Below are 16,695 nucleotides of genomic sequence, written 5' to 3' on the forward strand. Positions count from 1 at the left end.
ACCATCCCACTGCCACATCCCCTCATGCACACTTATGTGATACAGATCTGATGCACACATATGATACAGGGAGAGCAAACTGAGAAGTATGAACAGACCAGGTTTTACAATTTAGTGATTTATTTATTTTTTTGTAACAACAAGAAAGTAAGAAAAGAGAAATAGGAAAAAAACCATGAATGAAAATATAAAACAAGGTAAGTTCATCCAAAAGTTTCTGGACCAGCTCTTTTCTAATAAGTTGTCTGAATCAGGACTGAACTCCTCCCAAGGATAAGAAAGACGAAGACAATGAGAGATCCAGCATTCGAAGAAGCATTTGTCCTCCTGGCTGTGGGTGGTGCGCTCACTTGATGGTGGCTCTCTCTGTGGCAGAGTATCACTTCCTGTTCCTGTTAAAATACAGTGGGGTTTTTTTGTGGCACTTATCTGAGTAGCCAATCTAATTAAGAACTTTATATATAATGTCTTATTTCAGAGTGTAATGTTCACTTGCTTTATCCAAAGCACACTCTCTGTTAAATATAGTCACTGTATTCACTCACTGTGTCTTTAGGGATTCACCAGCTTAGCTCCCCAGCAGTGGAGAGTAGACGTTTATCACAGTAGATGTCTTTCTGAAAGCGCTGTAACTAAGTTTAAGAATATAATCCACCCACTGTTATCATCTTCAATGCCCTGTACCAACATAGAGCAGAGCAGCTATCTGAAAGCTGCGCCAACAGAGGTCGATTATCTTGTTAATAATTTTACCTCCTCACTACGTACGACTCTGGATACTGTAGCTCCGGTGAAAACTAAGGTCTCAAATCAGAAGTACCTGACTCCGTGATATAATTCTCAAACACGTACCCTAAAGCAGATGACTCGTAATCTGGAGAGGAAATGGCGTGTCACAAATTTAGAGGATCATCATTTAGCAATATTATTAAAAGGCATGGCATACAATAACTTACAAAAGGTCATTTACAAGTAATTTAGCACCAGATTCTCCACAAACATCAGTGTGCGATTGGACAGGGGCAACCATCATTTGGCCATCCCCCAGCCCAGTCACAAATGGTTCTCCTTTACCAGCCGGCCGACGATCCAAGACCAACCGAAGATCCACAGCACTACGGTATCACTGCGTCTACCCAGGATTCTGACTTAGAAGCATTCAGTCATAATCCTGCAGATTGTAGCTTCGCACCATTGACTCCCAAAGCCAAGCACATACACCAGCAGCATTACAAGTGCAACAACACATCATCAGTGGGGGAAAGTAAAGCTAAAGCATCCAGTTCATCCCACAAACAATTTTTTAAAAGATTTTTTTTAGATTTACACAAATTTAGAAACACATTAAATGAACAAAAGTTCATGAAAATGATTTATACACATTTTTAATAATATTTCAAATCGAGTAAGTCTCTTTACCGATATACAACAAGTAAGAGTAGAGCTCAATTTTTAAATGTATTTCATTGTTATTAGAGATTATTGACAAAAACACTAGTAGGGTAACAGTTAAAGAACATATTTCCATGGCAACAAATTCTTGTCTCTGAAACACAACATTTTAAGAATCTGGGCATTTTTATTTATAACAGTGATGAAAACAATTCAGTTTAACCAACTGACTGACAAAAAAATCTAAGCAAAAAAAGAATTACATTAGTTATACTATTATCACTGTTAAAATTTATTATTCAGGGTTTTTTTGCCCAAATTCCAGGCAAGACGCAGAAATTAGGCCAGAAGACGTTGCAGACTCTAGGATGACTTGCTTAATGTCTTAATGAAGTACCAGGCCTGGGGCCTGTTCTTCGTACGTGGCTTACTACATCCAAGATCAAATGACACATCCAAGACCAAACCATCGCGCTAACCGTGAGCTCGCTAATCCGGTTCCCCGAACACGCCTGCTGTTGACGATTAGTACAGCTGGACGCAGTAATGTGACATCACTGGGTGTCGTAAAAGGGGCTACGCATCGATAGTAGAAACATTGATCGGCAACCCGCTGATTGGTCGGCGAAAATGTCGAAGGGGCGCGCTCGGTATTTTCCGGCAGCAGAGCAAGAACTCATGAGTGAGGGATTTCAGGAGTTTCAGAGTTTAATTAAAACGCAAGAGAAAACTGCAAAGGCTGCAAAAGCAAGGAGAGAGGGCTGGCAGAAAGTTGCTGACAAATCAAACTCGTAGGTAATTTAATAATAATAATAATAATGGATTGGGTTTATATAGCGCTTTCCAAGGCACCCAAAGCGCTGTACGATACCACTATTCATTCACTCTCACATTCACACACTGGTGGAGGCAGCTACGGTTGTAGCCAGGCTGCCATATCGCGCCATCGGCCCCTCTGGCCAACACCAGTAGGCGGTAGGGTAGATCTATCATATGACACTATATTGTCCAATATCATATGGCATTATATTATATTATAATATGTTATATTATATCCCCTTTCACATTAGAGCCACAACAGGACCCACAAGAACATGGGAACAAATAAAAGTGGAATACAGGAGTATTCTACAGAATGGTAATATTTATCTCTTAGATTGCTTTTCGTCTCTTGGCAAGGTAATACTCTGTTAGTTTGTTCATAACAGCAACCAAGAAAAGGGCAGAGGAAAAAAAGACAGGTGGTGGTCCTGCACCCCCTCGTCAACAAGTTGGTTAAGTAAATAATACCCTCACGGGAATATCGATATCTCTCTATGAGCACACTGTCGCGCTGAGCTAAAGGATCCTGTCTGTCCCGCAATATACGCTGAATTCTGAAAACTCTCCTTATCAATCTTGCACCTTCCACAATGGGTGGCTCGCGTATACGGACAGGACATGGCTGCGACAGGCTTCCCAAATCCACCTTCGCTTTTATAGCCGTGGTCTCTCATCTTGATTACACGAAGTAATTTACAATTACTACTCTGAAATATGAATTACATCTGTAATAATCACATACATGTAATAGAATGTTAGTAGTACATTTCCCTTTTTTAGGAAATGACCTGTATGTATCTGTGTGACATCAATAAATGGATCAGGTGCTGCATTGTCTTTAGTTACATTGATGTTATTTATTTATGGTGAAACAGTGGTGGAATATCGCTGTTGCTTTCGTATAAATGAAGCGGACATACCTGCGTGGCCGTGATCTAATCCTGTTTACATAAAGTAAACCTGCTCCCGAGCAGGTTTACGCTTACGGCTCTGTTGCTATGACAGCAAGTCCCGGATGAGCTTCGGGGAACCGAACGATCCAGGATCACGTGAAATCGTCAACAATCTAATCCAGCTAACTTACTTAGCGCGGTACAAAGAACAGGCCCCTGGTCACCAGGAATTAACTCAGCTGTTTGTCTTCAAACATTCACCATTATCATTAGTTACAAGGTTTTTTCTCATGACCTTCATCAAAAACAATTCCTTGTCATAGTTAACTAGCTACCTCTTAACATTGTAAAATACTCTGTACACTAAAATACACTAAAGATACACTGAAACACTCTTGGAATCACCTCCAACGGATGCAGGTTTCCAGCATTTCCAGAAACTAATTCCTCCTTTTTAGCCACACAAAAACTCTCTCCCATAACCTCCACTGGGACATCGTTAACAAAGGGGAAGATGAGTGAAGAAAAACAGAGTACCTTACATGCTGACAAGGTGATTGCTATCATGGTTAGACAACACTCAGACTGAAGGTTAGGGCAGACCAACAAGCATACAGACCAAGAAGGAGACAGAGGAATGGGTTGTTTTATGGAAAACACGTCATATATCCTCAATTAATCATGATCAGTGAGAAGTACATAACACCACTGCACTAAATATTGATTGAAACAGTTAGTAATTGAGTTAATAATGAAATATAAATAATGTTTATTTAAATTTTTGGGGGGGTAAATTACTGCTGTCCCTGAGAAATCAACATAACGGTATGGTTAAATGTCAAAGCATAGATAAGGCTGTGACACTCTACACTGACTATTGAATTTCAACTCGATTACCTCACTTGGAGAGTCATTAGTCATTTGTTATTGGCAAGTTGATAATCAGAGTAGACATTGGACCTGCTGTTGGAGGAGCACTTTGGTCTTTTTTTGTTTGTTTTCATTTGTTTTGAAATGTGACAAGAATTTTCAATTGAAACATATAAATAAGACAAAAAGTCATAAATGACAGTTGGTTTTTCAGTCAGAATCCCTTTGTCTGTTTCTCCTCTAAATTCTCTAATTCTCTATTTCACTGGGTAAACAGTTTCCACAGCTGGTTATACACTAGTTCCTTTTTTCTACGTATGGTAAGTGGGGGTAGTTTGACTCTGATCCACAGTCAGTGGGTAATTTGCAGCAGGTTGCTGTAGCGTCTGCCAGCAGGTGGGCAGCAGCATCAGTTAAAACCAACTAAAACCACATATGCACTGCTGTAGATGCAGCAGCTGCAAGATTTTAAGCACATATAAGAATGAATGCAAGTTTAAATGTGTGCTCAAGGATGTTATTACTCAATCAAACTCCAATGACAAAATAATTGTATTTCACAAAACAGTTTACTGCTGCTTTGAGGGAGGTTGTGCTGTTCTCCTGTCTTTATGACTTATGTTGGGTCTAAACACACAAACCAGAGGCCAGAAACCGACTACTAACTTTAATAAAATAATCATAATAATAATAAAATCACTGTTTTTGTTGATGCACTTTGGTGCCTTGAAAAGACCAAATTGTTCTCAGCATACAAAGTTTTTGTAAAAGCCATCAAACTTTGTTATCTGTTGACACATAAAATTGTAATATTAAGTTAATGTATACCTACAAACAGTGAGTTGTTATTATTCCTTATTAGATTATGTGTCTCACTCTCAGGAAAAAAGCTTTACATGCAGTGAGAGTTACACGAGTAAAAGCTCGTGAAAACATATAAAGGACTTACTTACACTGTCCATAGACTATGTGTAAAACCATGGATATGTTGACTTTTGTTAATCATAATTAAATTTACTATGTAAATGATTAAAATATTGTAAAAAGATGCTGAAAGGTAATGTTAATGCTGCTCATGCACAGGTTTTGTGTTACATGTTTAAGAACCAGGGTTCACTGACAAGCTGTGGCTTTCTAAGCCTATTTAAACAAATCACAGGGAGAAGTTTACATACGAGGTATAATAGACTGCACAGATAATGACTAAATGTTAGACTGACTTTACCACTGTTTCAGGTACACTCCACCAGTATTGCACTTAAACCTGAAAGTGTCATAAATGGCTGTTTTGCAGGCCAAATGAACTCAAAACAACTTTAAAAATATAAAAATAATCGTAAAATATTTTAAATTAAAAATAAAGACAGTGTTGAAAGCAGGAATTGAAATACTAGAAGTAGTTTTGAATTTCAAATTCAGTTTTATTTTTACAGCACCAAATCACTACAACAGTTTTCTCAGGGTACTTTATATTAAGGTAAAGATCGTACAACAAAGCAACAAAAAGAGAAAAAAAACAATCATATGACCCCTTTGAGCAAGCGCTTTGGTGACAGTGGGAAGGAAAAATTCCCTTTTAACAGGAAGAAACCTCCAGCAGAACCAGGCTCAGGCAACTGGTTGGGGTTAGGGGAGGAAGACTGGACGACCTTTTTGTGTTTTTCTAGGAGAAAACACAACAAGGGAGCACAAAACTGTGAGCGAAGAAAAAACTGGAGAGGAAGCATCCGGGAGGGCAGCTGAACCTAACTGAGAAGTAAGGCAAGGGATGTCAGTCTGAATAGAAAGCACAAGAGACAAAATACTAATAAGATGAAGCAGGAAGTCACAAAATACAGGAACAGAAAAGTGGACTCGACACAGAGAACAAGAGGACAGGAAAACAAACTCAGGAAACGAACTGTAATTACAAAAAGTTTACATTTTCAAGAACAAACGAAGCAGAAAGATGGAAAAGTGAAAAAAATAAACCACAAGCAAACTAAGAAACAAAATGAAGATATTTACCAACAACAGAACTTAAGAGTAAAAACCACAAAACCCTCGTTAGAAGACCGTCGGCTTTGACAGAAAATGAAAGAAACTGCTTCATTTTCCTCCGTCATGTTTATAACCATCGTAAAAATAAATCTTGTTTTCGCAGTTGTCATATGGCACATTGAACCTGTGGACAAATAACTGATCAGCATGAATGTTCAATAATGTAAACCTTTGTTTCTTAGTTAGAGAATCCACTCCCCAAACCATGTTGTTTTCCAGAAACTTACAAATTCACATTTTAGTTTTGTCTGAGCATCTTCAGTTTGCAGATAATGCTCATAAAGTTTAAATATATTATTGTTTTTCTCTTTGTACAGTCAGCATGTCATGTGATTTTTCTGTCCCGCCACCTGATTAAAGATCTGGGGGCGGTCCCTATGAAAGAGGATATAGTGTGTGAAACTGCAGCCTTCCCTAGGACACTCAAACATTCCTGCTGTAAGTACGCTGATGCTCTCTCCGTCTTTTTAATGTTCTCCTGTACACACTGCTGTGGATCTTTGCTAAATTCTGTCATCATTTAAGTCATTTCACAAAGGTCACAGGGCAAAGGTGAATGCTCTGTGTAACCTGGTGTTTTGGTTCTTACTTAAATATGCATCGTTTTAGTGTTTGCTGAACGTTTCCATTGGTTTTGATGAAGGTAAGGACTAAATCTAAAACAGAAATGTGCACGAGAGCTTTATATCAAAATAATTTTTTAAAGCTAAAGTGTATCTTAAGTTATTCATTTATTTTACATTTTACATTTTAAAGCACAACTTGCTTTTAAATCTGTTTTTGTTTGTGTATGGTGCAGTATTTAAAAGATTCTCCATCTTCTTTATGCCAAGCTAATTATTTATTCATTAGACTTAGACTGAACCACATCATGACTGTAGTGTGTTCATCACGTACACTAGCTGTGCTGTCAGTTCTGCCACTTTTACTCTGTCACAAATAATTATACGTAGAATGAACTGAGCACAGTTGGAACAGAGGGACATCTAACTCACATGTGCAACAAACCTGAACTCTCATTTTGGTCCTGCACATGCACATTAGCATCATCTCTGATCATTGGAACTTTGAAGTAGGTGAGCATTTCAAATCTTAAGATATTGGTTTATTTTTGTGTTCACCACTAATAGCTCCTTGTGCTTGGATCAGCGTGAGTCATTGTGATCTTCACTCTAAAGACTAAAGACTGACGTATGTCATGAAATGGTGTCGTTTAAAGAAATCAGCCAGTCAAGAGAAATGTGCAGGAGGATCAGCGGGGAACAGTCTGACATTCAGACAAATGGTTGAACATTTCTGGTTAAGAGTAATGCTTATAAAAATGTACAAATCTAACTAAAACGCAAATTACTGTTTATTATATTTGATGACTGATATTCTGGTGTCAGCTGTAGAAAAAATAAACTACTTTTGGATATTATGGATTTTTTTGTAGTTTAGACTTAAGGAAGCATTGCATAAAATATGTCATAACTTTTTACTTTTTCCATTGTTCCAGAAAAAGCTAGTGAGTGAAAACTCACTAGCTTTTTCTGGAACAATGGAAAAAGTAAAAAGTTTACCCTATATTAGTAATTATGAAAATGATTTTTAATATTTCTGACCTGACTGACAAGAACTGCAATTCCTATGCAAATTGCTTCTCTTTGATCTCTTTGCTTCTCTTCTTTGATCAAATATGTCAGAAAATACATGAACATAACTAAGAGTTACCGATGTTTAATGTAACCTTTACAATATGATGTGTTTGAGTTTTGACTGAGGTTTATCAGAAAATAAACCTTATATAAGTTATATAAATAACTAGCCCAGCACTGGGTCTCTTTTATTTACAGTAACCAAATCAATCAGAATCACAATACTTACCAATATCAAATGATGAGAATAGGAAGTCGAACACAGCGTAGAGAATCTGGTCATTTTAAAAAAAAATAAAATTCCTAAAAGACCACATGCAGACTCAAAGCTTCACCTCTGAAACGCTCAAACGTTTCATTTGGATGGCCCTGGTATTTTGCATACTGTCTCAAAAATAGCATATATTAACCTTTTTTTTGTTACTTTGTTACTATACTTAAGTAGAATTTTTGTTATTTTTACTTTTACTCCCTATTTACTCCTAACTTTTTCAAAACAGGCCCATTAATTTTGGTTTGACGGATTTACTCCAAGCCTTCAAAGATCAGACGATTTAAGCCTAAACAGTAAGTAACATGAATGTGTTCCTGTGAATGTGTATTAATCACCAGATGTTGCATAAAAAGAAATGAAAGACCCCAAATCGTGTGCCATATTGGGTTGTTAGTGGGGGGTGTTAAAGTGGGCTGGTGTTTTTGTTTAATTTATCTTTTTGGCACAACACAAGAACAACTGCAAGCTTAAGTTACTTCTGCATAGCTACCCCTACTGAAGACGAAAGGCAGTGACGTCTTGTCGCTGTGGCAGGTAACTTGAAGTGCAGCGTTTCTATCAGTTCAACAAACATCAGCAAACACACAAACTGTTTGTGTGCCGTTTGTGTCACACTGTGTTGGCAGCTCAAGGTCAAGCTGCTGTATTTCACAGGGAGAGAAAAAGAGCTCACTTCAGTCAGAGATGGAGAAAAATAAGAAAGACATGACAGACGAGGAAGAAGAGAGCTTAGATTTAAAGATAAGGACTGCTCAGTGGTGTTTGATAAACTGGACATGTAAAGCTTACAAGTCCTTATGTGTTTAAATCAGATGTTGGGTCTGTACAAGTTACATTATGTTTTTTCATATTACATATATATATTTCATATAACAAACTGGGGCAGACTAACTGTGTTATTTAAAGGTTACATGAAAATCCTCTGCAGGTTAGTGCAGGATAAACAGGTTAGGTTGCTACAATGTGTGACTGGTGCACAGTGGCTGTGGTTTCATGGTCAGAGTTCGGTTACATCAACTGTAGCAGAGATTCATATGATTTTTAGCTGATGATGCTGAGATCCATTGGCTGAATTCCACCTTCAACTTTAGAGTGTTTAATATAAACAGCATAAACAGCGTACTGTCAGTGTAGAGGACGGAAATCAGCCAAAAGAACTTGTGAAACATCTGCTGACATCTGGTTGAATTCAGCTGTGTACATCCACAAACAGCAGCAGGTCAGCTGATCACATCCTGCACACTAAGGAAATCTACTGGAGCTCTCAATAGAAATTATTGTGAGTTATGATTCTTTTCCCCACGCTGAGCCACTACTGCTGATTTTAGGCTACTCAAATTCCTGTTTAGAGGCAAAGTAACCCTCTACAATGGAGGCAACAGAAAATAGAGATGTGATTTATTTTCCTTCTTTTTCTCTGCTCATGTTCTACTTAACCGATTCAAGCTGAGTGCATTTTTTAGAAATAAAATGTAGACTGAAATAAAGTTTGTATTGCTATCTACTAATATAATTTTATTATGACAATAATATAGCACATGGTTCAGTTGGCTTTGTATAAAAACAGGTGGTAGAAATGTTCTTTAAGGAGCTACTTTTACTTTCTTACTTTGAGTACATTTCAGAGCCTGTACTTGAGTAAAGAAGCTGAAGCAGTACTTTGTATTATCTGCTCAGATACAGAGATGGATGCTGAAGCTAGCAGAACGATGGAGGTCGCGACACTCGGCCGGCCCTTCAGCCTTGGGATGCTGTATGACTGCCGCCAGGATTTAGTCATACCTGGTAAGGATTCATGCGTAGTAACTCAATATACAGTGGTATGAAAAAGCTAATTAATTAACTTTTAATTAATTAATTTTCATGATTTTTCTTCATAAAGCATTGGTTGTTTGGATCAGCAATTCCATGTAAATATATCATATAGCAGATGAACACAATGATATTTGAGAAATGAAATGAAGTTTATTGGATTTACAGAAAGTGTGCAATAATTGTTTAAACAAAATCAGGCAGGTGCATAAATTTGGTCACCCCAACAGAAACCTGTGTTCTGTTTCCGCCATGCATAACGCCCCTTGTTATGCCCAAATAACTCAATTGTAGTTTCATCAGTCCACAGCACCTTATTCCAGAATGAAGCTGGCTTGTCCAAATGTGATTTAGCAAACCTCAAACGACTCTGTTTGTGGCATGTGCGTAGAAAAGCTTCTTCTGCATCACTCTCCCATACAGCATCTCCTTGTGCAAAGTGCGCTGAATAGTTGAACGATGCAGTGACACCATCTGCAACAAGATGATGTTCTAGGTCTTTGTAGCTGTTGTCACCATCCTTCGCCTCTGATATCTAAGATTTTTCTTGAGCTGCCACTTTGGGCCTTAACTAGAACTGTGCTGTGGTCTTCCATTTCCTCAATATGTTCCTCACAGTGGAAACTGACAGCTGAAATCTCTGAGACAGCTTTTTGTATCCTCCCCTAAACCATGATGTTGAACAATCTTTGTTTTCAGGTCATTTGAGAGCTGTTTTTTTGAGGTTCCCATGCTGCCAGTCTTCAAAGATGCAAAGAGGAGAAAAACTTGCAATTGGTCACTTTAAACACCGTTTCTAATGATTGGATTCACCTGTGTATGTAGTTCAAGGGTCAAGCTTACCAAAAAAATTTTGTTTACCAATAATTAGTGCTAAAGGTAAACAAATCAATAAATGACAAGGGTGCCCAAATTTATGCATCTTCCTAATATTTTAAGTTTTTCTTATAGTTTAAGTAACTATTGCACACTTTCTGTAAATCCTATAAACTTCATTTCACTTCTCAAATATCATTGTGTTCATCTGCTATATGATATATTTACATGGAATTGCTGATCCAAACAGCCAGTGCTTTATGAAGAAAAATCATGAAAATTATCAGGGGTTCCCAAACTTACCACGGTACGTGAACTAAAATCCACAATCCCATCATCAATTCTGAATAGAAATAAATATTGTTCTTGACATAAACACATTTGTTTTAATAAAAAGAAATCAAGAATGTTACAGTAAATGTGAAAACTGATGAGTGCACCACTGTGGTTCAGTGGTTAGCACTGTAGCCTCAGGGTACTTGGTTTGAAATCAGGCCGGGCCCTTTTTGAGTGGAGGCATGCATGTCAGGTTAACTGGTGATTCTAATTTGGCCCCATGTGTAAATGTGAGCATGTCGAAAAAAATTAGACTAATGCCAGCTGTCTGTGAACAATATGCTGTGTTTACCAGACTTGGAGACACCCAAAGTGTCATAAGCATGTGTCACGCAACTTACAAAAGTAAAGATTATACACTTTAACAAATACTTAAAACTAAGGATATTTCCTGTACTGTTATTATTTTAGCTAGCTTTACAAGTTCAGTTTTCTTTTTAAATGCCTTTTTTTTTTTAGCTCACTGAAGTTTATCTTCACGACTTGTCTTTGTTCAATTTTAGTTAAATATATTAACTTAAGTGCACAGATGCTCATTTTAAGCCACCATCTGCATTCCAGTGGCAAGAGGTGCTATTTAGTGAAGTTTTGTTGCTTTTAAAGGTAGACTTTTGAAAAGATCATTTTTCATGTTCTCAAACATGTAATTTGTTTTGCTGAGCTTGAAAACAACTTTCTTATTACTAAAAATAAAGAGGCAACCCATCTGGTTAAAGCTACAAAGAAAATATCCAGTATTCTGAAGCTCCACAATGAAAAACACAAAAGCATTGATGTTCTTGTCATTTTTCATTGTTTCCATCCATCCATTCGCTTCCGCTTATCCTTGTCAGGGTCGCGGGGGGCGCTGGAGCCTATCCCAGCTGTCACAGGGCGAGAGGCGGGGTACACCCTGGACAGGTTGCCAGGCTGTCGCAGGGCTAACACACAGAGACAGACAACCATTCGCGCTCACATTCACTCCCACATTCGCACCTATGGGCAATTTGGATTAATCAATTAACCTATCCCCACAGTGTGTTTCTATCCAAAATAAAAAAATATTTTAACTTGTATTTTTTAACAGGAATGACACTGTGGGACTGTAATGACCTGGAAAAAGATAGACGAGAACAAGAACAACCTAACACTGAATCTGAAATAGTGGCATCTGAATCAATTGAGGACAAATCTTCAGCATTAAATGTTGAGGCATCCCTGAAGGCAAGTTTCTTGGGAGGACTGGTTGAGGTTGGAGGATCAGCCAAATATCTCAATGATCACAAGACATCCAAATACCAGGCCAGAGTGACACTGAACTACAAAACTACAACAAAGTTCCAGGAACTGTCAATGAATCACCTTGGAAGAGGCAACGTAAAACATCCCTATGTTTTTGAGCAAGGAATAGCAACACATGTAGTCACAGGTATCCTTTATGGGGCTCAAGCTTTCTTTGTGTTTGACCGTGAGGTTTCTAAAGAGGAAACTCATCAAGACATCCAGGGCAGCTTGAAGGTGATGATCAAGAAGATCCCCTTGCTTTCCATAGAGGGTGAAGGGTCCCTGAAAATGGAAGATAAGGACAAAAACAGTGTTGAGAAATTCTCCTGCAGATTCTATGGAGACTTTTGCCTTCAGAAACCTCCAACAACATTTCAGGAAGCTGTAGAAGTCTACAAAAGCCTTCCAACACTACTAGGAACCAATGGCGAAAAGGCCGTACCAATGAAGGTCTGGCTGTTACCTTTGACCAGTTTAGATTCTTGTGCTGCTAAACTCGTCCGTCAGATAAGTATAAGACTAGTTCAGGAATCACAGAGCGTCCTGGAGGACTTCAGTGAACTGGAAACGAGGTGTAACGATGCACTGAGAACTTCCACTGTCCAACAGTTCCCACAGATTAGCAAAAAACTGACAAGTTTTAAAGAAATGTGTTCAGAGTTCAAGCTGGAATTTCAGCGAATGTTAGCGAAGAGACTACCATCAATCAGAGGAGGAGGAGAAGAGGAGGCTGAACTCGCTGAGATCCTGAAGAAGAGACATTCTTCACCTTTCAACAGCAAAAACCTGACTGAGTGGATGGACTGTAAAGAGAGAGAAATCAGTATCTTAAAGTCTTTCACCAACATGATGAAAAACACCAAGACTGTCCCATCTCAGAATAATCTACATGAGGAACTTCTCAGTGCAGAGCATGGCCTGTGTTTTGTTTTCACCTCACTGGGGAAGGATGAACCGTACCTCTCAGCTTTATCAGACTACCTGAAAGAAACAACCAAAACAGACGTTCACGTTTATCATACTTACAATGTAGAGAAGGAACAATGGTACCTTTCAAAAGAAGTAGCAGATGATATGAGGAAGGAAGCAAAACTCTTCAGTGATTTTGCAGAGGCCAACAAGGAAAACAAGAACATGAAGTTCCTGACAGTGGGGTTAACTAATGAGACACAGGAAGGTTCCAGCATCTACCTTTATGAAGGTGGATTTGCTGTCAGTGAGAACTTTGAGCCTCCTTCAAAGCCTGAAACTGTGACAGCAGCTGACATAAACCACAACAGTGTGACACTGAAGATTTCTCCACCCAGATTTGGAGCAGAGAACATCACCTCCTACTCTGTTGAGTACTGTGTCAGTGGAGAGGATGGATGGCAGCAGAAGACAGAAGCAAAGGCTGAAGAAGTCACAGTGAGAGATCTGAAGCCAAACACAGAGTATGTGTTCAGATGCAGAGCAGTGACCTCAGCAGGTTTCGGACCAGCTAATGTAATCAGTGATGCCATTAAAACTTTACCATGCAGCCCTCCTGGAAAACCTCAAGCTCAGCCATATTCAAGTGAGATATCAGTTAGCTGGGAGAAACCTGCTGAGCTCGGAGAGGATGTCCAGATATTGAGTTACATAGTGGAATATGCAAAAACAGATAGCAGCTCAACAATAAATGACCTCGAGTGGACTCAAACAATTTCAGGAGGTGAGAAGGCCATCATTTCAGGGCTTCAGTCAGAGACACAATATGCAGTCAGGGTCAGATGTGACTGTGGTGTAGATGGAAGAAGCAAGGAAAGCATCATTGTTAATGTCTGCACAACAAAGCGTGAATTTGCACGTCTGGCTGAGTACCTAAAACATATCAGCAAGAAAACAAACTCAAAGCTGCCCTCAGTTTACAAACTGCCCCTGGAAGAAGAAGATATGGACATAGATGGATGTCGGAGGTATATCTTTGGCAAAGAAAGCATGAGGCAGAATCGTACAATAATGCTTCTTGGAGCAACAGGATCAGGAAAGTCTACTCTCATCAATGGAATGATCAACTACATTGTTGGTGTAGAGTGGAACGACAGTTTCAGATTTAAGTTAGTTGATGAGGATCCAACCAGTTCACAAGCTCACAGTCAGACATCTGAAGTCACTGTGTATGAAATCCACCACCAGGAAGGCTTTAAAATCCCGTTCTCCATGACCATTGTGGACACTCCAGGTTTTGGCGATACAAGAGGAGTAGCAAGAGACAAGGAGATCACAGAGCAAATCCGCAGGCTTTTCACCTCTCCTAACGGAGTCAGTGAGATTGATGCAGTGTGTTTTGTTACTCAGGCCTCTCTTGCACGACTAACAGCAACACAGAGATATGTGTTTGACTCGGTGCTCTCCATTTTTGGCAAAGATGTGGCAGAGAACATTGAAATGCTGGTGACTTTTGCTGATGGCAAAGAACCACCAGTTCTTGAGGCAATAAGCGTTTCTGCAGTCCCGTGTCCAAAAAATGAGTTAGGGCTTCCGGTTCACTTCAAGTTCAATAACTCAGCATTATTTGCAGACAACATATGCAACAGAGACTGTGAAGTGGATTTTGATGAAGATGATGCCAGCTTTGATGAAATGTTTTGGAAGATGGGAGCCAAGAGTATGGAGAAGTTCTTCACTGCTTTGGGTAAAATGGAAACCAAAAGCTTGCTAATGACCAAAGAAGTCTTAAAGGAGCGCAAACAGCTTGAAACAGCCATCGAAGGTTTGCAGCCACAAGTTAGAACTGGATTAGCAAAGCTTGAAGAAATTAAGACAACCAAAGAAAAGATCAAAGAGTATGAGGCAGTCATAACTTCAAATGAAAACTTTGAGATTGAGGTGGATGTTATTAAACCAGTCCAAAAACCAATCACAGAGAAAGGAGCATTCATCACCAACTGCCAGAAATGTTCAATAACATGTCACTACCCATGTGCAATAGCACAAGATAGTGAGAAACGTGGCTGTGCATCAATGGATATGAACGGGATGTGCACTGTCTGTCCTGGAAAATGCATTTGGAGTGTGCATTTCAATCAGACATACAGCTGGGAGTATGTTCAAGTGAAAGAGAAGCAGACAGTGCAAGAGCTGAAAAGCAAGTATGAAACAGCTAATAAAGAAAAGATGACTGTTCAGGAACTGATTGAGAGGCAGGAAGAAGAGATTGTTCACCTTCAGGACATGATGGTGTCCCTCATGGATCAGTCAGCTCAGTGTATAACTCGACTGCAAGAGATCAGCCTGAGGCCAAACCCTCTGACCACCCCAGAGTACATTGACATGATGATTGAGGGAGAAAGATCAGAGGCCAAAGAGGGTTACCAGGCTCGAATCAAATCTTTGGAGGCAATGAAGGAGAGGGCAAATCTTATCTCCAAGGTAACGCGACGAGACAAACTTGCAAAAACGGAGGAGGAATTATCCGAGGAAAGAAAGGAGAAGAAGGAAAAGAAAGGCTTCTTTAAGAAAGTTCTAAATTTATTTGGATATTCAGGTTAATATTACGAAGGTCTACAGATATGTCAGCAGCATTAAGAGGACATTAAATGATTTAAAAGAAAACTCCTGGATTAAATAAATATGTTACAATTGAAGCTTTTTTCCAAGTCAAACTAAAGTTATCATGATGTCAGGACTTAAAATTCCATTTTCAGGGTGTGAAAAGACTTTCATTGTAATTTTTCCACAGCTACTTAATAGATCAAAAGCCAAACTAATGTGAATGCCATGTCATATCTAAAAGATTTAGTAGTCTCTGACAGGTGTAGCATTGGTTCTAGACAGATCCTTAAAGGCTGAACCTAAGTAACATTTCCTGCTCCTTGTAGTAATAAAACTTATAGTACTTAACACACTGAATCTTTAGAATCACATACACGAAAAGATAAATAAATATGAATTAGGGATTTGGCAGTTTCTTGTCATTAGGATGATTTGTTCTTAGTTTTACATCATTCGGTAGTTTGGATTGAAGCAGAATTTACTCGTGAAATATGTTGTCACTTTTTAAATTATAATAGATTTTTTGTGATTTATATGTTCAATGTGAATCAGAAATATTTCTACAAATGCTGAATTAAAATCCCATTTAAATTTGATTATTAAAACGGGTGAGCTCAAATGTTATGATTAAGATGTGATAATAAATTATCCTTTTGGATATGTGCTGCTGTATTTTGTCTCAAGTTGTTTTTAATTTCTAATCTTTTATATCTGTATATTACATTTCTACATTACAGTTCAAAAAAGCGCCCCTTCAACAGCAAAACGCATCTGTTCTCTGATTGGATTGTTACATTTGTGATTGACATGACATTGACCAATCAGATTAAAGGAAGAAAAATAGGGTTGCAAGGCAAGGCAAGGCAAGTTTATTTGTATAGCACAATTCAACAACAAGGTGATTCAAAGGGCTTTACAGAGACATTAGAAACAAAAACAAATAAAAAGCATGATTTAAAATTGATTAAAACAAGCAAACAAACAAACTAATTAACAAACAAACAAAACAGTATATAAAATCAAA

At 38.4% G+C, this 16,695-nt stretch overlaps 1 protein-coding gene across 3 annotated transcripts; it reads left to right on the forward strand.

The window, feature by feature from the left end:
• The first annotated feature begins 6,405 nt into the window (after positions 1-6,405).
• LOC113010188 (uncharacterized) lies at positions 6,406-16,343 on the forward strand. 3 transcript variants are annotated; one of them, XM_080292519.1, is made up of 4 exons: positions 6,406-6,455; positions 8,155-8,221; positions 9,606-9,713; positions 11,959-16,343. In XM_080292519.1, exons 3-4 carry the CDS (start codon positions 9,614-9,616, stop codon positions 15,666-15,668), a joined length of 3,810 nt encoding a protein of 1,269 aa, XP_080148645.1. In that variant the 5' UTR covers positions 6,406-6,455; positions 8,155-8,221; positions 9,606-9,613; the 3' UTR covers positions 15,669-16,343. The 3 variants fall into 3 exon arrangements, with proteins under 3 accessions (XP_080148645.1, XP_080148646.1, XP_080148647.1); XM_080292520.1 differs by having other exon boundaries at positions 6,434-6,660; XM_080292521.1 differs by lacking the exon at positions 6,406-6,455 and adding an exon at positions 6,971-7,093.
• The last annotated feature ends 352 nt before the right edge of the window (positions 16,344-16,695 follow it).

Source organism: Astatotilapia calliptera, chromosome 18 (assembly GCF_964374335.1).
Source record: "Astatotilapia calliptera chromosome 18, fAstCal68.1, whole genome shotgun sequence".
NCBI lineage: Eukaryota > Metazoa > Chordata > Actinopteri > Cichliformes > Cichlidae > Astatotilapia > Astatotilapia calliptera.